Source organism: Siphateles boraxobius, unplaced genomic scaffold (assembly GCF_051911475.1).
Source record: "Siphateles boraxobius isolate OS27281-9 unplaced genomic scaffold, OSU_SipBor_1 120, whole genome shotgun sequence".
NCBI classification, from domain to species: domain Eukaryota; kingdom Metazoa; phylum Chordata; class Actinopteri; order Cypriniformes; family Leuciscidae; genus Siphateles; species Siphateles boraxobius.
Window position 1 is genome coordinate 590260 of NW_027508723.1, and position 26529 is coordinate 616788.

General features: G+C 40.4%; 2 protein-coding genes and 1 long non-coding RNA gene across 4 annotated transcripts; 2 read left to right on the forward strand and 1 right to left on the reverse strand.

The window, feature by feature from the left end:
- Positions 1-5287: 5287 nt before the first annotated feature.
- LOC143731308 (uncharacterized) lies at positions 5288-13748 on the forward strand. 2 transcript variants are annotated; one of them, XR_013200732.1, is made up of 3 exons: positions 5288-5496; positions 11400-12696; positions 12804-12969. XR_013200732.1 is itself a non-coding variant. In XM_077222143.1 (2 exons), the coding sequence occupies exons 1-2, from the start codon at positions 5361-5363 to the stop codon at positions 12050-12052; spliced, it is 789 nt and encodes a 262-aa protein (XP_077078258.1). In that variant the 5' UTR covers positions 5288-5360; the 3' UTR covers positions 12053-13748. The 2 variants fall into 2 exon arrangements, 1 of the variants encoding a protein (XP_077078258.1); XM_077222143.1 differs by having other exon boundaries at positions 11400-13748.
- Positions 13749-15783: 2035 nt separating this feature from the next.
- On the reverse strand, positions 15784-16926 carry LOC143731201 (uncharacterized). The gene is made up of 2 exons (XR_013200715.1): positions 16860-16926; positions 15784-15849 (listed from the first exon to the last, which is right to left on the reverse strand). It is a non-coding gene; the product is annotated as an uncharacterized LOC143731201 (long non-coding RNA).
- Positions 16927-19882: 2956 nt separating this feature from the next.
- LOC143731278 (homeobox protein goosecoid-2) lies at positions 19883-26333 on the forward strand. Its single transcript, XM_077222028.1, has 3 exons — positions 19883-20129; positions 23349-23560; positions 25199-26333. The coding sequence occupies exons 1-3, from the start codon at positions 19883-19885 to the stop codon at positions 25292-25294; spliced, it is 555 nt and encodes a 184-aa protein (XP_077078143.1). The 3' UTR covers positions 25295-26333.
- Positions 26334-26529: the final 196 nt, after the last annotated feature.

Genomic DNA, 26529 nt, shown 5'->3' on the forward strand with positions numbered 1-26529 from the left:
ATACTCATTTCAAATAAATCCTGAGCTTTTGAACAAAAAAAAATGATTATGCATATTCATGGTTTGTGAATGCCGAGGGCTTCTCTTACATCAATAATCATGCAATCAAATTAATATTCATTAATCTCGTCTTTATCTTGTAAACTCATATCCTTTACACTGCATATGTGCTTGTCTGGATACAATTCAGATTTAAATAGTTTTGGATAAATATTCATTGTATTATTTTGATATAGTAATCGTGTAATTATATTAAAGTTTAACATACAGGTAGATGGTGAAACCTGCTGGGCATTTCTGCCTGTCGCACCTCCACCGGTGCGTATGAGATTGAGACGTACCGAAGGTGTACATGTTGGGGAACACTACAGAGGGCATTTATGGGTCATCAGCTGGGGACCACCAGTCACGGATGTTTCGCTCCTTTAACCCCAGTACATCTCATGGTGGCGGAGCGATGGCAGGGATTTCTACATGCCACCCCCTGCTGATGCCCTAGGTGGAGACTGGACCACAACTCTTTGCCTTCCTTCTCAGCCAAAGCCAGTAACTGCCTCTTTCAGCCTCTTCTGCCAGCTCTTTCATGGCTTTCCGGTGCCTTATGCCTGTTACACCCATGTCGCGGAGCAGACGAGAGGTTGAGGAGCCCACAAACCCCCGGCACCCCACCTCCACAGGGTATGTGACTGCCCTCAAACCAGCCTCGCTGCACTCTGCAGCCAGTTCAGAATATTTGGCCCGCTTCCGCTCATGGGCAGCTTCATGTCCTCCTTCCCATGGGACTGTGAGCTCCACCATCAGGACAAACTTGTATGCAGCAGACCACATCACAAGGTCTGGACGCAAAGACGTTTCCACCATCTCGCTGGGAAAATGGAGCTGCTTCCCAAGGTCGACTGCTAGCGTCCACCCCTTGCCTGGTGTGAGGAGTCTTCCTGTGTCCTTCTGGTGGTGGGTGTTACCCCTGTCACCAGCCCTCGCGAACTGGATGGAATCTGCGGCTAGGGCCGGGGGCCTGCTATTCGCTTCCTGCCTGCATATTTCCACTACCTCAGCAAGCTTCTTCAGCACCAGGTCGTGCCTCCACCTGTAGCGCCCTTGTGCCAACGCTGTCTTGCAGCCAGTCATGATGTGTTGGAAGCTCGGATTGGGAGTGTTACACAGGAGGCAAGATTCCTCGTTGCCAAACCATCGGTGGAGGTTGCGGGGGCAAGGTAAGGTGTCATATGCTGCTCTGAAGAGAAAACTAAGCCTGGCCTGTGGAATCTTCCACACGTCAGACCTAGCCAGCTGCCTGTCTAGAAGGCCTTCCCACAACAGCCAGCCTCCCTGCTGGCCCTGGGACACCGCTTTGATGGTAAGTCTCTCATGTTCAGCTCTGATCACCTCTGCTGCCACCATGGCTTTCCTCTCTTCTTTAGATGCATTCGACCAGAAGAGGGGGGCCTGTCCCCAACCGAGGCCTGCCCGGCCGTCCTGTACTCTGCCAACCACCTCCCTGTGTTGCAGCCTGTGGACTCTCTTAGCTCCATGATCAACCGCACCTTCTCCTGCTTATATCCCCCGCTGATGGAACGCAGGGGCAGCTGGAGCTTGGTCTTGCCAAAGAGACCCACATCAGAAAAGCATCTTGGTAGCCCGAGCCATTTCCTGATGTACGAGTTTGACAAGCTATCCAACTTGCTCACTGCTGAGGAGGGAACTTCGCTCATCTTGGGTGGCCACGTTATCCTCTGGTACAGCGTGAATTGGTAACACCAAACTTTGTATTTGCCTGGGAGCTGACTGAGGTTGATCCTGGCGAGGCCGCCTGCCAGCTGTTTCTTCACCACATTCCCCATCTGTTTATCCGTGAGATCTGCAGAGTAGATTCGGCCGAGGCTCCGGACAGGCTGGCTAGACAACAAGGGGATTTCCTCACCGCCAGCACTAAAGATGGTGCGGTCACTCCTGACCCCTTTCTGAAGGGACAAGCTTCGTGACTTTGAGGGCTTGATTCTCAATCCACGAGTTCATCAAACCTCTTAAGCAGTCTCACAGTGCATGGAGCTGTCTGGAGTATGGTGGTAACGTCATCCATGTACCCTCTCAGTGGTGGTAGCCTTTGGCCTGATGGCAATTTCACTCCTCCGACCACCTGCCTTGCCCCAATGAGGATGATCTCAAACGCTGCTACAAACAAAATGGGGGAGATTGAACACCCCATGGCAATGCCAACTTCGAGTCGTTGCCACTTTGTGGTGAAGTCTTCATGTGTGCAGCATATCTGGATGTCCTCAAAGTATCCGGATATCAATCCTTTACAGGGATCAGGGATGTAGAAGAAATCCAGGGCGAATGTAATAAGTTGGTGGGGGACAGACCCATAGGCGTCTGAATAGTTATATTAATGAAGAATGATCTGTCTGACAGTGGTCAAGAGCTGAAAGTGTCCGGCTTCTGTCGTTTGCATGTTAATGTGTGTAAACTAAGACCGATGTTCCGGCTACTGTGGTGGAAGATATGCTACTATTTTTTAGAAATATTAGATTTGTTGTAACTACACTCTCAGGATAAAAATGGCACAAACCAAATACTTGAAATCATCAATGAAATCCGACAACAACTGTCTCATAAATTATGACAAAAAACTATACTTCCCTACAGTATGTGAAAAACTACACCAAAAGAGTAGTATTTCCGAATACATACTATAATGCAATTTCAGACACAGCCATTGACACTTTACTATCCCATGAGGCCATTGGAGGGATTTATGAATGAGGAACTGACTCCTGTAGGTCACATGACAGTGACAACATGGCAGATTTAGTAATCCTGAATGTCACACTACCCATATTGATAAGCTATTACACAGAGCGTAGTGCGGGGCGGTATGACCATAGGTTTATATCACGATATTTTTCAAAAACATACCGGTTTCACGGTATGTGACAGGGTTTTTTTTTTCAAGCATGACTGGGTGTTAACCACATTTTCTACTGATTGAGAGAGGAAATACTGCAGTAGATTGACTTATAATGCCCTATTTTACTCTAATGAATAAATATTGTAGAAAAATTCCAAACTAGTAGGCTATTAATCCAGGTTTGCAAGGCTGTTTACACAGAGGTCCAGCAGGAGGCGCTGTAGGAGTGGCAGAAACATCGCTCATAAACGCTGGAAGATAAAGAAAGATTAAATGAAAATTACATCGAAACTTTTCTAAAGAGAGTCAATTCCCTTCACACACACATTCTGAGGACAGCATAGATTTATATTACATCTTGTGAAAATAATATGTCACATTTAAAGGTCCGGTATTCTGGCGCGTGTCCGATGACGAAGTGACAAAGTGAGTTATTTACTACGTAAATAATCCAAATCTTGGGAAACACAAACGAAACAGTGTGCATAGCAAAACTGATATAAATGTTTGTTTGCTGGGACCTTAAGATTTATACTATAATGTATGTAGATATTTTAATTTCCTTTAGTAAAAAAAAAAAAAAAGTGTGGTGCTGTGATTTATTATAATTTATATTCAATACATTGACACCCTTCATTTATTGCTAATTTTGTTAGAAATATGCTTCCGTCAGGCCTGATATAGCTTCAGATCTCACATCAACATTAAATAAGACCCTGATTTTCACAGTATAAATTTGGTCTTATTACAAGAAACTAATAGATACATAAAAAGCTTTAAAGTCTGGTAATTTTGTTATTGTCTCTGACTCTGAGAGATGAAATTATGAGCTAGATTCAGGGCCGGATTAACCATTAGGGCAACTGGGCACTTGCCCAGGGGCCCACAACATCTAAGGGGCCCTGGGCACCAGGGGCGGAGTGGCAATCGGGAGAGTCGGGATTTTCCCCGGTGGGCCGGTAGTGTTTCGAGGGCCGGTCTGATAAAATGTATTCATTGCAAGTTCGCCATGCGCAATTGTGGCGCAAGCGAGGGGAAGAAAACAAATATTTTAGATAGCGGAGCGTATATTTGCACTAAGTGCCTGTCTTTTTAGCAAAAAGACGCCCTTCACTGAATAACTACAGTGGCGCACGCGGGCGCGTGAAGTGCTAGAAAGCTGCTTTTGATGCGCTCGACCCCAGTTCGAATCCGCCTTTTGCCGAACTCTCTCTTCTCCCTTTTCCCAACACATATGAGATGTAAAATGTATAACCTTACCTAACATAAAGGTCTCTAGCGTTATATTTTGCCAACGAACAAAAATCGAAACCATGATATCGCTTTGTGCCTTTATAAAACAGCACAAGACTTTAAGAATAGGCATCCTGTTTGTGCTGCGTGATTTAAAGAAAAGTGCGCTCTTTGAACAGCATGAACAGCATATCTGGTGTTTTCTCCTAAATAAAAGCTCAAGGGTTTATTTCTTGCAAGTGAAGAAATTAGGACAAAAGTATTTTAATTTTCCTGTATTATAGTGTAATGTAGACTAAAATATACTTTTGAAATATTCATTTTCACTTATATAGTACATTTTTAGGCTATATGGATTTTACGTCATAGGAATAATTATATAAATCATTATTACATTATTATTATAATTGTTTGGCATTCTAAAACACCATTGATAATGTAATGTAGACTGAGACTCTCATAACTAAAAAGATGTTTGAGCCCTCTTTATTTTCCTGGTACAAATCAATGCTTTTTCTTTGTTCAACGAGCAGTTCATGGGTTGAAGCTCTTACTTTTGATCTCTCAAAGAGCACGAGATTGATGCATTTAACCTTAAAATGTACAACATTTTCTTGCGGGGGAGCATGCCCCCGAACCCCCCTACAGGCACAGAGGTCCACCCAACATATAGTTTTACAAATTCCTATGGGAAAGAACGACCATTTATGAACTTTACTCCAGCATAGTACAACAAGGTTCCTTTTAAGTCAGTTAAACTGTAAATGCCATATTAAAATGTCCTTGGACAAAATATACATTTGGCCTGCCTAAGGGGGGGCCTACAAGACATTGTGCCCAGGGGCCTCTGAACTCTTAATCCGGCCCTGGCTAGATTCAAGAGGAAATGATGGAAGATACAATAAAGATTTAAATTTTACTGTTTAAAACTAACATAAGTCTTGTAAAACTTGAAGAAGTGTAGGAAAATAAACGGGCTGAATATTAATATGCCATATTTGGCTCGGCGTTTAATTCCTGATCAAGACCTTTGACTGACGCTTGTGTTTCTATTTGTGACGCGACGCTCTGTTTAGCCCCGCCCACACTCAAATCTCATTGGTCAAAATCCCCGCCATGACGTCCCGCTTGCGCGGTAGAGGCGCGTGTCGCGCATTTTTGACGCGCCTGTGCAACAATTCCGGGAGCGCGTTCAGATCGACGCGTCTCAATAAACTCAATGGCCGTGACTGAGACACTGATCCAGAGCGTCTCCGGTTACCCGGTGCTCTACAACGCGTCGCTGCACGATTATCGCAGTTCCGAGCGGCGCGTGAACGCGTGGAGGGAGGTCGCCGCGTGCGTCGGGCTCTCCGGTCAGTGCGTCAACATCACGCGCGCTCGACACGCGTTTGACTTTGAAAAGTGTTTCTGTTCTGTTGATCTTGATGATTTACACATATATTTACAGCTGGAGACTCAACAAACTACAACGCGTCCGTTTCAGCTAAACTGCGGGTTGTTCGTTGATTATTAAAGGCGCGTTTTTGATTTGACGCGTCGCTAGCGCTATAAATGATGGACAATATAATGAAGTTAACAGGTATAAAGTCTCTGATTTACTATAAGAGTGAAGATTTATGATACTGTACGATAAAAGAGACATTAAAACGCGTAACGCGGTTTATTATTGCAGTGATATTAATATATTATTGCTGTATACCCATTATGTGTCTTATACTTGTCCTATTTCTATTTTTTTTATTAGCTATGTATTGTATTTACATGGCAGCTTTATTCACTGAGGAAAAATCAAATCATTGTTAAGAAGCTTTTCTGATTCTGATTTTCATATTATATAAAGGCTGATACAGAGAATGCAAGTTAAGCGTTTTCTTTATAATGCGTTATATGGGAAATGCTTAAAATAAGCATGAAATCAAAACTGACTATTTTTATTTGTGCATGGACTATTGCAGTATTTATTATAAATTATTTATCAGTTTCATCTCGACTTTAATGTTCAATAGTTTTATTCATATTCTCTGTATCTGCCTGTATATAATATGCATCATGAATAACTGAATTTGATAGTTTAATATCAATGTGTTTAATGCATTAAGCCACGTTAAGCATTTTAACGGCTTTTTATGGAGAAGAAATTTATAAAGTAAAAAATAGTGTTTCGAGTGCGATTCAAACCCTGACGCTCAAGATAATTAACTGGTTTGAGTAGGACAAACTTAAATGAAACTAATTAGTTCAGTCAAATGAACTTTTATGAGTATTTAGCACTTTCTTTTTCTTTGTAGTTCACAGAACTGATATATTTTAAGTAAACTGAACTGTTTCATTGTTTTGAGTTTTATGAAATTATTTATTTTAATTTAGACAAACTTAAGTTTAACTGAAACGGCTGGGATGTCTATTTCCCAGCATGCTTTGCCGATGGTACTCGAAAGGGAGAGTAAATGCTCAAATTAAGTGTGATATAATGTTGTTATTGTGCAAGATTAATGTTAAGTGGCAGATTTAGTAGCGATTAATGTTTTGTTATGCTAATTTAGAATAATTTCTGTTAATGTTGGTTTGAGGACAGTTACCATCATGGTGACGAGTGGTGCATGAGCTTTATATTGCTGAGCTTTAAGAGCTAATGCTACTGTATAACATGCTAATGTTAACATGTTAATAAATTAGTATGTTAGCAAACAAGCTTTTTAAAGTTCGCCAAGTTTATACTAATGATAGTGATCACAATAAGGGTAATTCATTCATTTAAATTAAAACTTTCATGTAGTGTACTCAAACGTTTCAAGTTAAGAACAATTAAAATGTACAAGTACATAATAAAAATCTGCTAGTTCTGCTTAAACTGAATTTCAACTGATTGCCTGTCGGTTCAGATCCGGCCCACATGTGGATCCAGTCGTTACAGATGTTGCCGGATCTGAGCGACACCATGTTTCCCCGCTGCAGTGGTGTGTGTGTGTGTGTGTGTGTGTGTGTGTGTTTAACGCTGTTCTCCCACTGCAGTGGTGTGTGTGTGTGTGTGTGTGTTTAACGCTGTTCTCCCGCTGCAGTGGTGTGTGTGTGTGTGTGTGTGTGTGTTTAACGCTGTTCTCCCGCTGCAGTGGTGTGTGTGTGTGTGTGTGTTTAAAGCTGTTCTCCCGCTGCAGTGGTGTGTGTGTGTGTGTGTTTAACGCTGTTCTCCCACTGCAGTGGTGTGTGTGTGTGTGTGTTTAACGCTGTTCTCCCGCTGCAGTGGTGTGTGTGTGTGTGTGTGTTTAACGCTGTTCTCCCGCTGCAGTGGTGTGTGTGTGTGTGTTTAACGCTGTTCTCCCGCTGCAGTGGTGTGTGTGTGTGTGTGTGTGTGTTTAACGCTGTTCTCCCGCTGCAGTGGTGTGTGTGTGTGTGTGTGTGTGTTTAACGCTGTTCTCCCGCTGCAGTGGTGTGTGTGTGTGTGTGTGTGTGTGTTTAACGCTGTTCTCCCGCTGCAGTGGTGTGTGTGTGTGTGTGTGTTTAAAGCTGTTCTCCCGCTGCAGTGGTGTGTGTGTGTGTGTGTTTAACGCTGTTCTCCCACTGCAGTGGTGTGTGTGTGTGTGTGTTTAACGCTGTTCTCCCGCTGCAGTGGTGTGTGTGTGTGTGTGTGTGTGTGTGTGTTTAACGCTGTTCTCCCGCTGCAGTGGTGTGTGTGTGTGTGTGTGTGTTTAACGCTGTTCTCCCACTGCAGTGGCGTGTGTGTGTGTGTGTGTGTTTAACGCTGTTCTCCCGCTGCAGTGGTATGTGTGTGTGTGTGTGTGTTTAACGCTGTTCTCCCGCTGCAGTGGTGTGTGTGTGTGTATGTGTGTTTAACGCTGTTCTCCCGCTGCAGTGGTGTGTGTGTGTGTGTGTGTTTAACGCTGTTCTCCCGCTGCAGTGGTGTGTGTGTGTGTGTGTGTGTGTGTGTGTGTGTTTAACGCTGTTCTCCCGCTGCAGTGGTGTGTGTGTGTGTGTGTGTGTGTGTTTAACGCTGTTCTCCCGCTGCAGTGGTGTGTGTGTGTGTGTGTGTGTTTAACGCTGTTCTCCCGCTGCAGTGGTGTGTGTGTGTGTGTGTGTGTGTGTTTAACGCTGTTCTCCCGCTGCAGTGGTGTGTGTGTGTGTGTGTGTTTAAAGCTGTTCTCCCGCTGCAGTGGTGTGTGTGTGTGTGTGTTTAACGCTGTTCTCCCACTGCAGTGGTGTGTGTGTGTGTGTGTTTAACGCTGTTCTCCCGCTGCAGTGGTGTGTGTGTGTGTGTGTGTTTAACGCTGTTCTCCCGCTGCAGTGGTGTGTGTGTGTGTGTGTGTGTTTAACGCTGTTCTCCCGCTGCAGTGGTGTGTGTGTGTGTGTGTGTGTGTTTAACGCTGTTCTCCCGCTGCAGTGGTGTGTGTGTGTGTGTGTGTGTGTTTAACGCTGTTCTCCCGCTGCAGTGGTGTGTGTGTGTGTGTGTGTGTGTGTTTAACGCTGTTCTCCCGCTGCAGTGGTGTGTGTGTGTGTGTGTGTTTAAAGCTGTTCTCCCGCTGCAGTGGTGTGTGTGTGTGTGTGTTTAACGCTGTTCTCCCACTGCAGTGGTGTGTGTGTGTGTGTGTTTAACGCTGTTCTCCCGCTGCAGTGGTGTGTGTGTGTGTGTGTGTGTGTGTGTGTTTAACGCTGTTCTCCCGCTGCAGTGGTGTGTGTGTGTGTGTGTGTGTTTAACGCTGTTCTCCCACTGCAGTGGCGTGTGTGTGTGTGTGTGTTTAACGCTGTTCTCCCGCTGCAGTGGTATGTGTGTGTGTGTGTGTGTTTAACGCTGTTCTCCCGCTGCAGTGGTGTGTGTGTGTGTATGTGTGTTTAACGCTGTTCTCCCGCTGCAGTGGTGTGTGTGTGTGTGTGTGTTTAACGCTGTTCTCCCGCTGCAGTGGTGTGTGTGTGTGTGTGTGTGTGTGTTTAACGCTGTTCTCCCGCTGCAGTGGTGTGTGTGTGTGTGTGTGTGTGTGTTTAACGCTGTTCTCCCGCTGCAGTGGTGTGTGTGTGTGTGTGTGTGTTTAACGCTGTTCTCCCGCTGCAGTGGTGTGTGTGTGTGTATGTGTGTTTAACGCTGTTCTTCCGCTGCAGTGGTGTGTGTGTGTGTGTGTTTAACGCTGTTCTCCCACTGCAGTGGTGTGTGTGTGTGTGTGTTTAACGCTGTTTTCCCACTGCAGTGGTGTGTGTGTGTGTGTGTTTAACGCTGTTCTCCCGCTGCAGTGGTGTGTGTGTGTGTGTGTGTGTGTGTGTGTGTGTGTGTGTGTTTAACGCTGTTCTCCCGCTGCAGTGGTGTGTGTGTGTGTGTGTTTAACGCTGTTTTCCCACTGCAGTGGTGTGTGTGTGTGTGTGTGTTTAACGCTGTTCTCCCACTGCAGTGGTGTGTGTGTGTGTGTGTGTGTTTAACGCTGTTCTCCCGCTGCAGTGGTATGTGTGTGTGTGTGTGTGTGTTTAACGCTGTTCTCCCACTGCAGTGGTGTGTGTGTGTGTGTGTGTGTTTGACGCTGTTCTCCCGCTGCAGTGGTGTGTGTGTGTGTGTGTGTGTGTTTAACGCTGTTCTTCCGCTGCAGTGGTGTGTGTGTGTGTGTGTGTGTGTGTTTAACGCTGTTCTCCCGCTGCAGTGGTGTGTGTGTGTGTGTGTTTAACGCTGTTCTCCCGCTGCAGTGGTGTGTGTGTGTGTGTGTGTGTGTGTTTAACACTGTTTTCCCGCTGCAGTGGTGTGTGTGTGTGTGTGTGTGTGTGTGTGTGTTTAACACTGTTCTCCCGCTGCAGTGGTGTGTGTGTGTGTGTGTGTGTGTGTGTGTGTGTGTGTGTGTGTGTGTGTTTAACACTGTTCTCCCGCTGCAGTGGTGTATGTGTGTGTGTGTGTGTGTGTGTGTGTTTAACACTGTTCTCCCGCTGCAGTGGTGTGTGTGTGTGTGTGTGTATTTAACGCTGTTCTCCCGCTGCAGTGGTGTATGTGTGTGTGTGTGTGTTTGTGTGTGTTTAACGCTGTTCTCCCGCTGCAGTGGTGTGTGTGTGTGTGTGTTTAACGCTGTTCTCCCGCTGCAGTGGTGTGTGTGTGTGTGTGTGTGTTTAACGCTGTTCTCCCGCTGCAGTGGTGTGTGTGTGTGTGTGTGTGTGTGTTTAACGCTGTTCTCCCGCTGCAGTGGTGTGTGTGTGTGTATGTGTGTTTAACGCTGTTCTTCCGCTGCAGTGGTGTGTGTGTGTGTGTGTTTAACGCTGTTCTCCCACTGCAGTGGTGTGTGTGTGTGTGTGTGTGTTTAACGCTGTTTTCCCACTGCAGTGGTGTGTGTGTGTGTGTGTTTAACGCTGTTCTCCCGCTGCAGTGGTGTGTGTGTGTGTGTGTGTGTGTGTGTGTGTGTGTGTGTTTAACGCTGTTCTCCCGCTGCAGTGGTGTGTGTGTGTGTGTGTTTAACGCTGTTTTCCCACTGCAGTGGTGTGTGTGTGTGTGTGTGTTTAACGCTGTTCTCCCACTGCAGTGGTGTGTGTGTGTGTGTGTGTGTTTAACGCTGTTCTCCCGCTGCAGTGGTGTGTGTGTGTGTGTGTGTGTTTAACGCTGTTCTCCCACTGCAGTGGTGTGTGTGTGTGTGTGTGTGTTTAACGCTGTTCTCCCGCTGCAGTGGTATGTGTGTGTGTGTGTGTGTGTTTAACGCTGTTCTCCCGCTGCAGTGGTATGTGTGTGTGTGTGTGTGTGTTTAACGCTGTTCTCCCGCTGCAGTGGTGTGTGTGTGTGTGTGTGTGTGTGTTTAACGCTGTTCTCCCGCTGCAGTGGTGTGTGTGTGTGTGTGTGTGTGTTTAACGCTGTTCTTCCGCTGCAGTGGTGTGTGTGTGTGTGTGTGTGTGTGTTTAACGCTGTTCTCCCGCTGCAGTGGTGTGTGTGTGTGTGTGTTTAACGCTGTTCTCCCGCTGCAGTGGTGTGTGTGTGTGTGTGTGTGTGTGTTTAACACTGTTTTCCCGCTGCAGTGGTGTGTGTGTGTGTGTGTGTGTGTGTGTGTGTGTGTGTGTTTAACACTGTTCTCCCGCTGCAGTGGTGTGTGTGTGTGTGTGTGTGTGTGTGTGTGTGTGTGTGTGTTTAACACTGTTCTCCCGCTGCAGTGGTGTATGTGTGTGTGTGTGTGTGTGTGTGTGTGTTTAACACTGTTCTCCCGCTGCAGTGGTGTGTGTGTGTGTGTGTGTATTTAACGCTGTTCTCCCGCTGCAGTGGTGTATGTGTGTGTGTGTGTGTGTGTGTGTGTTTAACGCTGTTCTCCCGCTGCAGTGGTGGAGTGTAAGAGAAGATGGAAGACTATCAGGGATCGCTACATCCGAGAGCGGAGACTCTGCAAGCTGAAGAGAGAAGAAAGAGGCCGGCGCCTGCATTACTGGCCACACAGAGAAAGCCTCTCGTTCCTGGACAATCACATCCGGAAGAGGAAGATTCCCAGTGGAGCCGAGGCTCCGGAGGATCCGGATGACGGCGACGGAAGCGCTCGCGATTCTCCCGAGGAGTCGCTCGACGAGTCCAGCGGCGGAGACTCAAAGTCCAGCCTGGGAAACAGAGCAAAGCGTGACGGCAGGTTCGAGCCCAAGCATCCGCTCAAAGCGGCGGTCCCGCTCAATCCCATAATGCCCCTGTCTATCGTGGCTCAGCTCAAACCCCTGCAACACATGAGGCCGCTGGTGTCCGGTCCTCCTCCGGGCCTGAAGGGGGCCCCGGCGTCCGGTTCATCAGCGCAGAGCTCAGAGGATCACACACACACACGGCTCTCAGAGAACGAGCCTCTAAAGAGCGTCCAGAAAGCCTTGGATGAGGACGAGCTGTTTCTCTTGAGTTTCGTCCCGGCCCTCAAAAGACTGACGCCACAGAAAAGAGCCGCGGTTAAAATGCAGATCCAGAAGATCATGTTCGACGCAGAGTTCAAGGACCCGTGAACACACTGGTGTCGGACTCAATACAGTACATCAGAGCCCGGAAACATCTGACTGGCAATTACAGTTCACATTCTGACTTAAGTTGTAAAAATTTATTTGACTCGAGTCAAATATCACAGTCAAAATTATGATAAAAAGTAAAAATTCGGACCTAAGACGTAAAAAAGTCGAAACTGACTTGAGTCAAAATTGCGACTAAAAGTTGGACTTATGACATTATGGCTGAAATTATGAGTCAAAATTCTGACTTAAGTTGTAAAAGCTCAATTGAGATAAGTCAAATATGACAGTTGAAATTACGATATAAAGTCAAAATTATGACTTAAGACATAAAAAAAGTCAAAACTGACTTGAGTCAAAAAAGTCAGTTCAACTTTTTCCAGAGTTCAAGGAGCCGTGAACACACTGGTGTCGGACTCAATACTTCACATCAGAGCCCGCAAACATCTGACTGGCAATTAACACATTATAGTTGAAATTATGACCGTCAACATTCTGACTTAAATCGTAAAAAGTCAATTGACCCAATACAAATATGAGAGTTTAAATTACAAGTCAAAATTCCAGCTTAAGTCGTAAAAAGTCAATAAGTCAAATATGACAGTTGAAATTTTGATATAAAATTCTGACTTAAGACGTAAAAAGTAAATTAACCCAAGTCAAATATGACAGTTGAAATTATGACTGTCAAAATTATAATTTAAATAAAAATTATGATATAGTCAAAATTATGACCTAAGGAGTAAAAAAGTCAAATCTGACTTGTGTCAAAATTTGCAACAAAAAAGTTGGAATTATGGCATTATGGTTGAAATTCTAACTGTCAAAATTCTGACTTAAGTCATAATTATGATATAAAAAGTCAAAATTCTTCTCACTGAAGTCGTGAAAAAGTCAAAATACAAAAGACAAAAATTTTAAATTATGACACACTAAAGACTTAGTCATAATAAGATATAATTAAGTCATAATGACAGAATTTTGACTTTGTCATAATTTCAACTGACTTAACACGTAAAAAGTTGAAATTGACTTCAAATATGACAGTTGAAATTGTAATTAAATTTGAAAAATGTATAATTCAAATATTAAAAAAGTTATAATTCTGATTTAAGTCATAATTATGAGTGATATAAAAAGTCGAAACTTCCATAAAAAGTCAGAATTATGACTTAAAATGTTGACTTAAAATGTATGACATTTTGTCATTTAAGTATCAAAATTGTCTTGAGATAAAAAAGTAAATAATCTTTTCCGAGTTGAAAGAGCGATGAACACACTGCGTTTACTCCAGATCTTTCACTCAATAACAGTCAAAGTCACTTCACACTGGACCCTGTAATATTTGCCTGTCTTTTAGATTAAAGATGCTTTATTTTTGTATATATCTCAGTATGAAGGTGGAAATAAAGTCCCTCAGCGTTTGATGGATATTTAGTGACACAAAAGTGACCGTTTGTGTAAAATATCACTAGTGAAAATGTTCTTGCATCATTAAATATCTTGAACTGCTACTGTGTCATTTTAGGCTCAGATGAATATTAAATATGTTTGACAGCTGCATGTTCGGATGATTCGTGAAATAGGGATGCACCGATATGAATATTTTGGCCGATAACCGATAATTCTTTATATTTGAAAGTCGATAACCGATATATCGGCTGATAAATCTAAATTCAAATTTTTATGTCATTTTTGAGAGCCTGATTGCTAAAACAAAAGTCTCACCAGTGAAATCCATGTCCCAAACACACAATTATAATGTTCTCATGATAATATTATGTAGCCGATATGACAGATTTAACTGTTGCACTTTACAATATTTTCCTTTTTTGAAGTGATTCCTATCATATTCAAAACCATCATGTTAATCTGAAGTGTCTCAGCGGAAGGAAATAATCCATTATTTATCATATATTTAGCATATAACATTAAAAATGAACCGATATATCCTGCATCCCTAGTAAAATCAGCTTCCTGGTGTTGTTTTAAAATTTCTTTTTTCTAACTAATCTTTCTTTCTAATTAATCTTTCTTTCTTTCTATCATTCTTTCCTTCTTTTTATTTAATCTCTTTCTAACTAATCTATCTTTCTTTCTATCATTCTTTCTATCTATCTAATCTGTCTTTCTTTTTAATTCATCTCTTTATTTCTTTCTTTCTAAATAATCTTTCTTTCTAACTTGTCTTTCTTTCTTTCTAACTTTTCTTTCTTTCTAACTAATCTTTATTTCCTTCTATCTAATCTTTCTTTCTTTTTAATTAATCTCTTTATTTCATTCTTTCTAACTTTTCTTTCTTTCTAACATTCTTATTTCTTTCTATCATTCTTTCCTTCTTTTTAATTAATCTCTTTCTTTCTAATCTATCTTTCTTTCTATCATTCTTTCTATCTATCTAATCTGTCTTTCTTTTTAATTCATCTCTTTATTTCTTTCTTTATAAATAATCTTTCTTTCTAATTTTTTAACTAATCTTTCTCTCTAACTAATCTTTCTTTCTATCATTCTTTCTTTCTAACTAATCTTTCTTTCTTTCTAACTAATCTTTCTTTCTTTCTTTCTAACTAATCTTTCTTTCTTTCTAACTAATCTTTCGTTCTAACTTTTCTTTCCTTCTAACTAATCTTTCTTTCTTTCTTACTAATCTTTCTTTCTATCATTCTTTCTTTCTAACTAATCTTTCTTTCTTTCTAACTAATCTTTCTTTCTTTCTTTCTAACTAATCTTTCTTTCTTTCTAACTAATCTTTCTTTCTTTCTATCTTTTCTTTCTAACTGTGGCGAGGGGGGCGTGGTCTTGCGAAGTCTGTAGCGAGACGAGTCATCGAGCTGTGCGGTGAGTAAGTAGGTCAAGTGTAGATGATGAACACCTGTGTCTGATTGCAGTGATTGGCGTGAACTTTTATTCATTTAGCTGAAGCTTGACTTACAATTTCTTTGGATAAATTGCTTTTGGATAATTGCTTAAAAATTGCTTTTGGATAAGCAATTTTACAATTGCTATATGTCAGAGGTCGCACGCCTCTGGAGCAACTAGGGGTTAAGTGTCTTGCTCAGGGAACATTGGTGTCTCACAGTGGATTCGAACCCGGGTCTCTCACACCAGAGTCATGTGTCTTATCCACTGCGCCATCACCTCCCCTAGAAGACCGCATATAAGCTGCCAGGAATGAGTGAGCGGAGAGAGAGTGGCTTGGGACTCGCATGCGACCCGGAGCAGACCCTCTGTCTTCTTCTTCCTTCACACACACACACTAAGATTGACTACACTAACTAATCTTTCTTTCTAACTAATCTTTCTGTCTTTCTTTCTATCATTCTTTCTTTCTAACTAATCTTTCTATCTAATCTATCTTTCTTTTTAATTAATCTCTGTTTCATTCTTTCTTTCTAACTAATCTATCTTTTTTCTTTTTTTCTTTCTTTCCTACTAATCTTTCTTTCTGTATTTTTTCTAACTAATCTTTCTTTCTTTTTAATTAATCTCTCTATTTCATTATTTCTTTCTAACTTTTCTTTATTTCTAACTTTTCTTTCTTTCTATCTTACTAATCTTTCTTTTTAATTAATCTCTCTATTTCATTCTTTCTTTCTAACTAATCTCTCTTTCTTTCTACCTCATCTTTCTTTCTTTCTAACTAATCTTTCATTCATTCTTTCTAACTAATCTTTCTTTCTAACTAATCTTTCATTCATTCTTTCTAACTAATCTTTCTTTCTTTCTATCTTACTAATCTTTCTTTTTAATTAATCTCTCTATTTCATTCTTTCTTTCTAACTAATCTTTCTTTCTATCTAACTAATCTCTCTTTCTTTCTACCTCATCTTTCTTTCTTTCTTTCTTTCTAACTAATCTATCTTTTTTCTTTCTTTCTTTCTTTCCTACTAATCTTTCTTTCTGTCTTTTTTCTAACTAATCTTTCTTTCTTTTTAATTAATCTCTCTATTTCATTATTTCTTTCTAACTAACTAATCTCTTTCTTTCTAACTTTTCTTTCTTTCCAACTAATCTTTCTTTATTTCTAACTTTTCTTTCTTTCTATCTTACTAATCTTTCTTTATTTCTAACTTTTCTTTCTTTCTATCTTACTAATCTTTCTTTTTAATTAAAGGGTTAGTTCGCCCATTTAAGACATGAAGTTGTATGCAATCATTACCAGCACTATAGTGTATACACACTGACCCACTCTGTTGTCACCTCCCTGGTCCGTCACGTGCGCACTGTTGACATTGACAGCAGCGCGGATTGATAGAAACGGAAGGAAAATAGTGCCGCATTAAAACTGAGGTATGAATTTTGCCCGGCGTGTTTTTTTTGTGTTAAATTAATCAAGCTTTGAAACGCAAATCTTTTTTTCACGTAAAAACGCACAGTTTTGTGGCCCCGGAAAGTAGCCGGGATTACTTCATTCAAAAACTTCCAGCGGTCAGAACTCGGACCAGGGAGGTGACAACAGAGTGGGTCAGTGTGTATACACTATAGTGCTGGTAAGGATTGCATACAACTTCATGTCTTAAATGGGCGAACTAACCCTTTAATCTCTCTATTTCATTCTTTCTTTCTAACTAATCTCTCTTTCATTCTACCTCATCTTTCTTTCTTTCTTTCTAACCAATCTTTCATTCATTCTTTCTAACCAATCTTTCTTTCTTTCTTTCTAACTAATCTTTCATTCATTCTTTCTAACTAATCTTTCTTTCTTTCTACCTCATCTTTCTTTCTTTCTTTCTAACTAATCTTTCTTTCTTTCTTTCTAACTAATCTTTCTTTCTTTCTTTCTAACTAATCTTTCTTTTAATGAAACGAATCTTTCTATCTATCTATCTTTCTTTCTTTCTAACTACTATTTCTTTCTATCTAACTAATCTCTCTTTCTTTCTAACTAATCTTTCTTTCTTTCTAACTAATCTTTCTTTCTTTCTTTCTAACTAATCTTTCTTTCTTTCTAACTAATCTTTCTTTCTTTCTAACTAATCTTTCTTTCTTTCTAACTAATCTTTCTTTCTATCTAACTAATCTCTCTTTCTTTCTAACTAATCTTTCTTTCTTTCTAACTAATCTTTCTTTCTTTCTAACTAATCTTTCTTTCTTTCTTTCTAACTAATCTTTCTTTCTTTCTTTCTAACTAATCTTGCTTTCCTTCTAACTAATCTATCTTTCATTCTAACTAATCTTTCTTTCATTCTAACTAATCTTTCTTTCTTTCTAACTAATCTTTCTTTCTTTCTTTCTAACTAATCTTTCTTTCTTTCTTTCTAACTAATCTTGCTTTCCTTCTAACTAATCTTTCTTTCTTTCTAACTAATCTTTCTTTCTTTCTTTCTAACTAATCTTTCTTTCTTTCTTTCTAACTAATCTTGCTTTCCTTCTAACTAATCTTTCTTTCTTTCTAACTAATCTTTCTTTCTTTCTAACTAATCTTTCTTTCTTTCTAACTAATCTTTCTTTCTTTCTTTCTAACTAATCTTGCTTTCCTTCTAACTAATCTTTCTTTCTTTCTAACTAATCTTTCTTTCTTTCTAACTAATCTTTCTTTCTTTCTTTCTAACTAATCTTTCTTTCTTTCTAACTAATCTTTCTTTCTTTCTTTCTAACTAATCTTTCTTGCTTTCTTTCTAACTATTCTTTCTTTCTTTCTAACTAATCTATCTTTCATTCTTTCTAACTAATCTTTCTTTCATTCTTTCTAACTAATCTTGCTTTCCTTCTAACTAATCTTGCTTTCTTTCTAACTAATCTTTCTTTTCTTTCTAACTATTCTTTCTTTCTAACTAATCTTTCTTTCTAACTAATCCATCTATCAAATTTCAAACTACTTTAAACTTCAAACTATTTTAAACTTCTTCAAACTCTCTGGTCCGACTCTTTCAAGCCAACTTAAAGTTTGGCTCATCAAACTTTTTTTCTAGTTATAAATTTGAGCTTGTTTGTCCGGCTTTTCTTCAAAGAGAGACGACAGATGAAGCTTTTCCTTCACCGGTTACTAATAGACGCCAAGGGGTCAAAAGTAGAAACGTTCACTCGTGCACGAGCATTTCATCAAATTAATATTCATCCACAACTGTAAAGCACACACTGAAATATAGAAATATATGTATAACAGTACATTGGAATTAATAACACATCATGGAACTACATGCATTTTTATAATTAATGAGGCAAAAGTATATAAATCCCAATCAGCATGACACTAAACACCATAATCCCAATGTAAAGCATGAATATCAGTAAGCCGGACACACGCGTTTATGTGGATCTAGTTTTGATCCTCCTTATCAGTGTGCCTTAAGACAGATTTTCAAAATCCATTAATTCCTTGATGAAAATCATACGGACTTGTATGATTACAAAGGATTTGTGGAGAAGAATAGAACATGTACAATATGGCTTTTGTCATTGAAGGACTGTGTTTCGGTGATAAGACACGAATCCAGGCGTCGCTCAAGTCTTTCTGCCGTTTCAAATTAAGATATAGCTCGACTTTTAGCATCAGAAATTATAAAATGAAGCAACAGTTCTGGCCAGATAAAGTCACACAAAATGGATCAGATTTAGCAACTGACCGAGAAAATAGAAACCAACTGCAACAAATGTTCTTTCTCAGTTTTCCAGTAGGAATATCAAAACATACTGAAATCAAGATACATTTACTGGAGAATATTAAAGATATTAGATATTACATTTCTGAAAAATGCATCAAAACTATTGTTTTAAGCTCAAACTCATTTTGACACATTTTTTATTAAACAAGTCTTATTAATCTTCAGTCATTTTGCTTCTCCAGTAAATTTATCTTGATTTAAGAATGTTTAGATGTTTTTTTGTTTTGCGGTAATATTGGTTTTATGAAGCATTTGTGCTTGTGTTTTTCCAAGTTTCACCATAAAGCAAAATCTACAGAAGCATCATAGCAACTGACCAAGAAAATATAAACTTAACTGAAAAAAAATATTATTTTTTTTCTTTCAGTTTTCCAGTACGAGTATCAAAACCTACTGAAATCAAAATACATTTACTGGAGAAGAAAAATGACTGAAGATATTACATTTCTGAAAAATGCATCAAAATGAAGGGAGTTAAAACACACAAACTCGCTTAATTTTGATACATTTTTCATTAAACAAGCGTTAATATCTTTAATTTAATATCTTTGATTTAAGAATGTTTAGATATTAGTAGAAGAACATGATTTGAAACCTGTTTCTCAGACAGTACTAGTAATTATATTTCTGAAAAATGCATCAAAATGCACCAGAATTATTAATTTTTCATTAAACAAGCGTTAATATCTTCAGTCGTTGCTTCTTGATTTGAGAATGTTTAGTGCTGGAAAACCAGACAAAAACACAAAATTTTATTTTTATTTTTTTGCAGTAATATTGGTTTTATGAAGCATTTATGCTTGTGTTTTTCCAAGTTTCACCATATAAAGCATCATGGTTCCCAAAAACAGTTTTTAAGTGATAAAAAGGGCCGGTCAGTGAATGCTCGGATCGCGGAGGGTTAACCCGGTTTGACACGCAGTAAATCTCATGCAAATACCGGATCCGAAGCTGATCCTCTCGGAGAATCAAAGCACATTTATCTTTCAGCACAACAATGAGGCTTTCTGGCTCTCATACGTCTCATTTGATACAGTGAAATCAGATTTCTTGTCAGCTAAAGCCAGATTACCTGAATCTAACACCTTCACAAAACTGCCCAGATTACGTGGGATTTTTCACACACTTGATACTTTTTCCCCTCGGCTGTATAGAAGGATTATGTTTTGTCTCCTTGCTTTTAATCTATTTGGTAAATGGGGGTTTGACACGACCCGGCTCTTATATGAGTGTGTTTTCCTCTAAAGCCAAGGGCATTGTGGGTCCAGAAGTGGAGAAGAACATGTTCATGGACAAGAAGCGCTTCTCGTTCAGCATTGACAGCATTCTGAGCGCTGGCTTGGAGAACCGAGACCAGATCTTGGAAAACCCTCATGTTTCGGGATCCTGTGAGGAGAACCCGGCCTCGGGATCCGCAGGGAATCCGGAGACTCACGGATGCTTCTGTTCTCACTGTGGAGAGATCGTTCACCGTAAGACATGCTTTCTTTTCTTTCTTCAATCTCGAGATTAACATCTAAGGCTTTCTTCTGTGACTTCCCGATCCTTAAGGAAAAACACCAGGATCTCACGCGTGTCTTTCAAAAATGTCTTAGTAAAAATGTTTTGCATGACAGTACGCTTCACAACAAGGTTCATTAGTTAACATGAACTGAGAATCAGCATTTATTAATCTTAGTTAATATTAATTTCAAAAAATTTCTTCTTTGACTTCCTTGTCCTTGAATCGTTAAAGAAAAACACAAGGATCTCATGCGTGTCTCTCGAAAATGTTTTAGTAAAAATGTTTTGCCTGACAGACACTTTTCACTGCAGCATAGAAAATATAAATCATATAAATATGCATGAAGGAAATGATAACACTTGATAATGAAGATGAAGGATCTTTTTTGTATTATATGTATTATATTTTTTCATTTGTGTGATGAGTTTGTGGTGTAAATCTGTGTTATTTTGGTGTCATTGAGATGTTATTATAGTTTGAATCAATATTTAAAATGATTTTTATATTTTTCATTTAGTTAAAGTTTAAGTAACTTATTTTACTGTGTTTTTTTAAATCATTTTTATTTTGGTATTTTTTTTAAACACCGTATTTTATTGCAGTTGACGTTTATTTTATTTCAAGTAGCAATTTTTATGTTTAATGTTTTAGTTAACTATAATGACCCTTGGTAACACTTTATTTTAAGGTGACACGTTACTATATGTACTTACAATAGTAATAACAGTAAATTATGCAAGTGAATAACTCTAAACCAAACCCTAACTCTATAGTAAGTACATAATTAATTAATGTTAATCAGTAATTATTGTAACATCACCTTAAAGTAAAGTGTACTTAGCTTTGTTGTATTTTTGTCATTTTTTTTTTTTTTTAAATACATCTGTATATTTTTTTAAATTTATATTTATTTATGTATTTTATTTATAAAGTCGTTTGTATTTTATTTCAGTCAACATTTATTTTATTTGAAGTAGCAATTTTTTTATTTTAATGTTTTAGTTAACAATAATAACAATACCAATTGTTTCATCTCAGTAACATCTCACATGTCCAGTCGTGTCGATTCCGGGGTGTTATATGTCCGGACGTGTCGATTCCGGGGTGTTATATGTCCGGACGTGTCGATTCCGGGGTGTTATATGTCCGGATGTGTCGATTCCGGGGTGTAATATGTCCGGACGTGTCGATTCCGGGGTGTTATATGTCCGGATGTGTCGATTCCGGGGTGTAATATGTCCGGACGTGTCGATTCCGGGGTGTAATATGTCCGGACGTGTCGATTCCGGGGTGTTATATGTCCGGACGTGTCGATTCCGGGGTGTAATATGTCCGGATGTGTCGATTCCGGGGTGTAATATGTCCAGACGTGTCGATTCCGGGGTGTCATATTTCCAGACGTGTCGATTCCGGGGTGTAATATGTCCGGACGTGTCGATTCCGGGGTGTTATATGTCCGGACGTGTCGATTCCGGGGTGTTATATGTCCGGACGTGTCGATTCCGGGGTGTTATATGTCCGGACGTGTCGATTCCGGGGTGTTATATGTCCGGACGTGTCGATTCCGGGGTGTTATATGTCCGGACGTGTCGATTCCGGGGTGTAATATGTCCGGATGTGTCGATTCCGGGGTGTAATATGTCCAGACGTGTCGATTCCGGGGTGTCATATTTCCAGACGTGTCGATTCCGGGGTGTAATATGTCCGGACGTGTCGATTCCGGGGTTTCATATGTCCAGACGTGTCGATTCCGGGGTGTCATATGTCCGGACGTGACGATTCTGGGGTGTCATATGTCCGGACGTGTCGATTCCGGGGTGTCATATGTCCGGACGTGTCGATTCCGGGGTGTCATATGTCCGGACGTGACGATTCTGGGGTGTAATATGTCCAGACGTGTCGATTCTGAGGTGTAATATGTCCAGACGTGTCGATTCCGGGGTGTAATATGTCCGGACGTGTCGATTCCGGGGTGTTATATGTCCGGACGTGTCGATTCCGGGGTGTTATATGTCCGGACGTGTCGATTCCGGGGTGTTATATGTCCGGACGTGTCGATTCCGGGGTGTAATATGTCCGGATGTGTCGATTCCGGGGTGTAATATGTCCAGACGTGTCGATTCCGGGGTGTCATATTTCCAGACGTGTCGATTCCGGGGTGTAATATGTCCGGACGTGTCGATTCCGGGGTTTCATATGTCCAGACGTGTCGATTCCGGGGTGTCATATGTCCGGACGTGACGATTCTGGGGTGTCATATGTCCGGACGTGTCGATTCCGGGGTGTCATATGTCCGGACGTGTCGATTCCGGGGTGTCATATGTCCGGACGTGACGATTCTGGGGTGTAATATGTCCAGACGTGTCGATTCTGAGGTGTAATATGTCCAGACGTGTCGATTCCGGGGTGTAATATGTCCAGACGTGTCGATTCCGGGGTGTAATATGTCCAGACGTGTCGATTCCGGGGTGTCATATGTCCGGACGTGTCGATTCCGGGGTGTCATATGTCCGGACGTGTCGATTCCGGGGTGTCATATGTCCGGACGTGACGATTCTGGGGTGTAATATGTCCAGACGTGTCGATTCTGGGGTGTCATATGTCCAGACGTGTCGATTCCGGGGTGTAATATGTCCGGACGTGTCGATTCCGGGGTGTAATATGTCCGGACGTGACGATTCTGAGGTGTAATATGTCCAGACGTGTCGATTCCGGGGTGTAATATGTCCAGACGTGTCGATTCCGGGGTGTAATATGTCCGGACGTGTCGATTCCGGGGTTTCATATGTCCAGACGTGTCGATTCCGGGGTGTCATATGTCCGGACGTGTCGATTCCGGGGTGTCATATGTCCGGACGTGTCGATTCCGGGGTGTCATATGTCCGGACGTGACGATTCTGGGGTGTAATATGTCCAGACGTGTCGATTCTGGGGTGTCATATGTCCGGACGTGACGATTCTGAGGTGTAATATGTCCGGATGTGTCGATTCTGGGGTGTCATATGTCCGGACGTGTCGATTCCGGGGTGTAATATGTCCGGACGTGTCGATTCCGGGGTGTAATATGTCCGGACGTGTCGATTCCGGGGTGTAATATGTCTGGACGTGTCGATTCCGGGGTGTAATATGTCCAGACGTGTCGATTCTGAGGTGTAATATGTCCAGACGTGTGTTTTCTGTGCTGTAGTTTGGGGTCCGAGGATGTTTGCAGACCCGGCTCCTGCTGCAGAATCATCCAGCTTCGCTCACGTTCAGAGGAGGGTTCGACGGCACCGCACAATCTTCACCGAGGAACAGCTGGCGGCTCTGGAGGATCTGTTCCGGCAGAACCAGTATCCCGACATCAACACCCGAGAGGATCTGGCCCAGCGCACACACCTGCGCGAGGAGAGAGTCGAGGTCATCCAGAACCATTCATAAGTCATCTTTCACCCTTAAACTCCCAGCTTACAAAAGTATGCTCTTGTTCCTATTAAAGGGATAGTTCACCCAAGAATGAAAATTAGCCCATGATTTACTCATTTACATTTATTCATTTAGCTGACCGCTTTTATCGAAAGCAACTTACAATTGCTATATGTCAGAGGTCGCACGCCTCTGGAGCAACTAGGGGTTAAGTGTCTTGCTCAGGGAACATTGGTGTCTCACAGTGGATTCGAACCCGGGTCTCTCACACCAAGGGCATGTGTCTTATCCACTGCGCCATCACCACCCCACAAGCCAACCTAGGTGTCTATGACATTCTTCTATTATTCTCATTTGTAAGTCGCTTTGGATAAAAGCGTCTGTTAAATGAAGAAATGTAAAATGTAAATGTTCTTTCAGACGAATACAATCGGAGTTATATAAAAAAAATGTCCTAGCTCTTCCAAGCTTTATAATGGGAGTAAATGGCTGTTTCTGTTTTGAAGTCCATAAAAGTGCATCTATTCATCATAAAAGTGCATCCATCCATCATAAAAGTGCATCTATCCATCATAAAAGTGCATCTTTCCATCATAAAAGTGCATCTATTCATCATAAAAGTGCATCCATCCATCATAAAAGTGCATCTATCCTTCATAAAAGTGCATCTATCCATCATAAAAGTGCATCTCTCCATCATAAAAGTGCATCTATCCATCATAAAAGTGCATCTATCCATCATAAAAGTGCATCTTTCCATCATAAAAGTGCATCTGTTTATCATAAAAGTGCATCTGTTTATCATAAAAGTGCATCTTTCCATCATAAAAGTGCATCTGTTTATCATAAAAGTGCATCTATCCATCATAAAAGTGCATCTATCCATAATAAAAGTGCATCTATCCATCATAAAAGTGCATCTATCCATCATAAAAGTGCATCTCTCCATCATAAAAGTGCATCTTTCCATCATAAAAGTGCATCTGTTTATCATAAAAGTGCATCTATCCATCATAAAAGTGCATCTTTCCATCATAAAAGTGCATCTTTCCATCATAAAAGTGCATCTTTCCATCATAAAAGTGCATCTTTCCATCATAAAAGTGCATCTCTCCATCATAAAAGTGCATCTTTCCATCATAAAAGTGCATCTGTTTATCATAAAAGTGCATCTATCCATCATAAAAGTGCATCTGTTTATCATAAAAGTGCATCTGTTCATCATAAAAGTGCATCTCTCCATCATAAAAGTGTCGAGAGTGCATCCAAGTAATTCGCGAGCACAAATCTCTCAACTCGCTGACGGATTTTCTTCACTCTCGCATTAAACTGGATGCACGTTCTCAAATATACAGTTGTTAATTCAAAATACATTTGTCATTAAAATAACGCCACAGAAGCGGCCTCAAATAAACTATAAGAAAGGTGAAGATAATCGTGTCTGAAAGCTGCAATCGATTTTTTATTGGTTAAAATCAATGGAGAACATCTCGTATTAATCTCGGCCCACACTATGTTGCTGTCTGGGAACATTAGCAGAACGTTCTTAGAACATATTTTTGCTAGCTGTGATCTGACTTGTGCAAGCCTGATTAATGCTGGAAGTCTCTATAATAACTGTGATTGTTTTAGGTGTGGTTCAAGAACCGACGGGCGAAATGGAGACGACAGAAGCGGCTTCCCTTCAGCCTTCCAGACGACTGGAAAACTGTCCTTCACAGCGACTGACGCCAACATCATGATCTCAGTCTTACGCACACACACATACACACACACACTCTCCTAAAGAACAGAAGAGCTGAAACCCTTCATTTATCAGTTGCAATCATTTGTTGACAAATATTATAAAAACATAGTGTGTTTCCCGTTCATAAATTCCCCCTGTGGTGAAAATCCAGCTTTTAATGTTGTTTCTATGTCTATGTGGTGTTTTTAATACGCTTTAAGACAAACCATGTGTAAATTCATAAGTCGACAGCATTGCTGAATATTTTCTGCTTAAAACTGCAGTGAACCAAAGACAGTCTCAAAAACACGCTTTGAAATCGCTGGTGTTTCTGACGTCACAAACTACCTTGTAACCAATCAGATCAACGTGTGATCGTCAACGAGTGGATCTCTGAGTGAGTGAGTGAGTGGAGGCGGGGCTTATTTGCATATTCATAGAACCGCGCATACTAAATGAGGCGAGGGTGTCGAGCTACATTCAAGGTATTTTAAGACAGGAGGATTTTTTTTTTTCAAGGAAAAAACTTTTAAATATGTCATTTTGGTGATTAAAGATGAATTTTAAGGGATACAATTATTGGGGACTTTAATAATTAAACATTATATTTTTATGTTCTTTTTTTATTATGTTTTATATTAATTTTCATACAAATGATCTTGCCAATACATTATAAATGTACAGTTATTCTAAAAATAAAACCTAATGTATCCCTGTCACAGACCTATAATCAATTAAATAATCAACATAGAAAACGTTATTATATCATACAGCATGTAGGGCAGCAACATAAGGTTTTATCATTAATAAAAATCATGGATGAGTGGAGAATGCATGAGGGAAATCATGACACTTTTAATGTATAAAGAAATCTCTTATTCTGGAGAACTTAGTTTATATACAAGAAAATATGTAAAATTGATCAAGATAAAGAGTCCTGGACAGAGAAATGGACAGATCTGTTATGTATTATTCACTTCTGTTTCACGTTAAATGTCTGTTTTTTTCTTTGAAAGTTAATAAAGAAATTAATTAAATAAACCCCGCTGATCTTTTTATTTTATACAACAAAATGGCACAAAACAGTTATTATACAAAGAAAATACAGTCGTGGAAGGCTCACACAAATAAAGAAATAAAAATACTAACATTTAAATAATAAGGAAAAGAAAGAGAAAAAAGAAACTTAAAACAGATTATAAAATACTAACAGATTATACAATTTTATTACACTTCG

Excerpts from the sequence above, each read along its gene's own strand:
- LOC143731308 (XM_077222143.1), top strand. The coding sequence starts at position 5,361 with ATGGCCGTGACTGAGACACTGATCCAGAGCGTCTCCGGTTACCCGGTG. Across the intron at positions 5,497-11,399 it reads CGCGTGCGTCGGGCTCTCCG|TGGTGGAGTGTAAGAGAAGA; the intron begins GTCAGTGCGTCA and ends CTCCCGCTGCAG.
- LOC143731278 (XM_077222028.1), top strand. The coding sequence starts at position 19,883 with ATGAGTGTGTTTTCCTCTAAAGCCAAGGGCATTGTGGGTCCAGAAGTG. Across the intron at positions 20,130-23,348 it reads CTGTGGAGAGATCGTTCACC|TTTGGGGTCCGAGGATGTTT; the intron begins GTAAGACATGCT and ends TCTGTGCTGTAG. Across the intron at positions 23,561-25,198 it reads TGCGCGAGGAGAGAGTCGAG|GTGTGGTTCAAGAACCGACG; the intron begins GTCATCCAGAAC and ends TGATTGTTTTAG.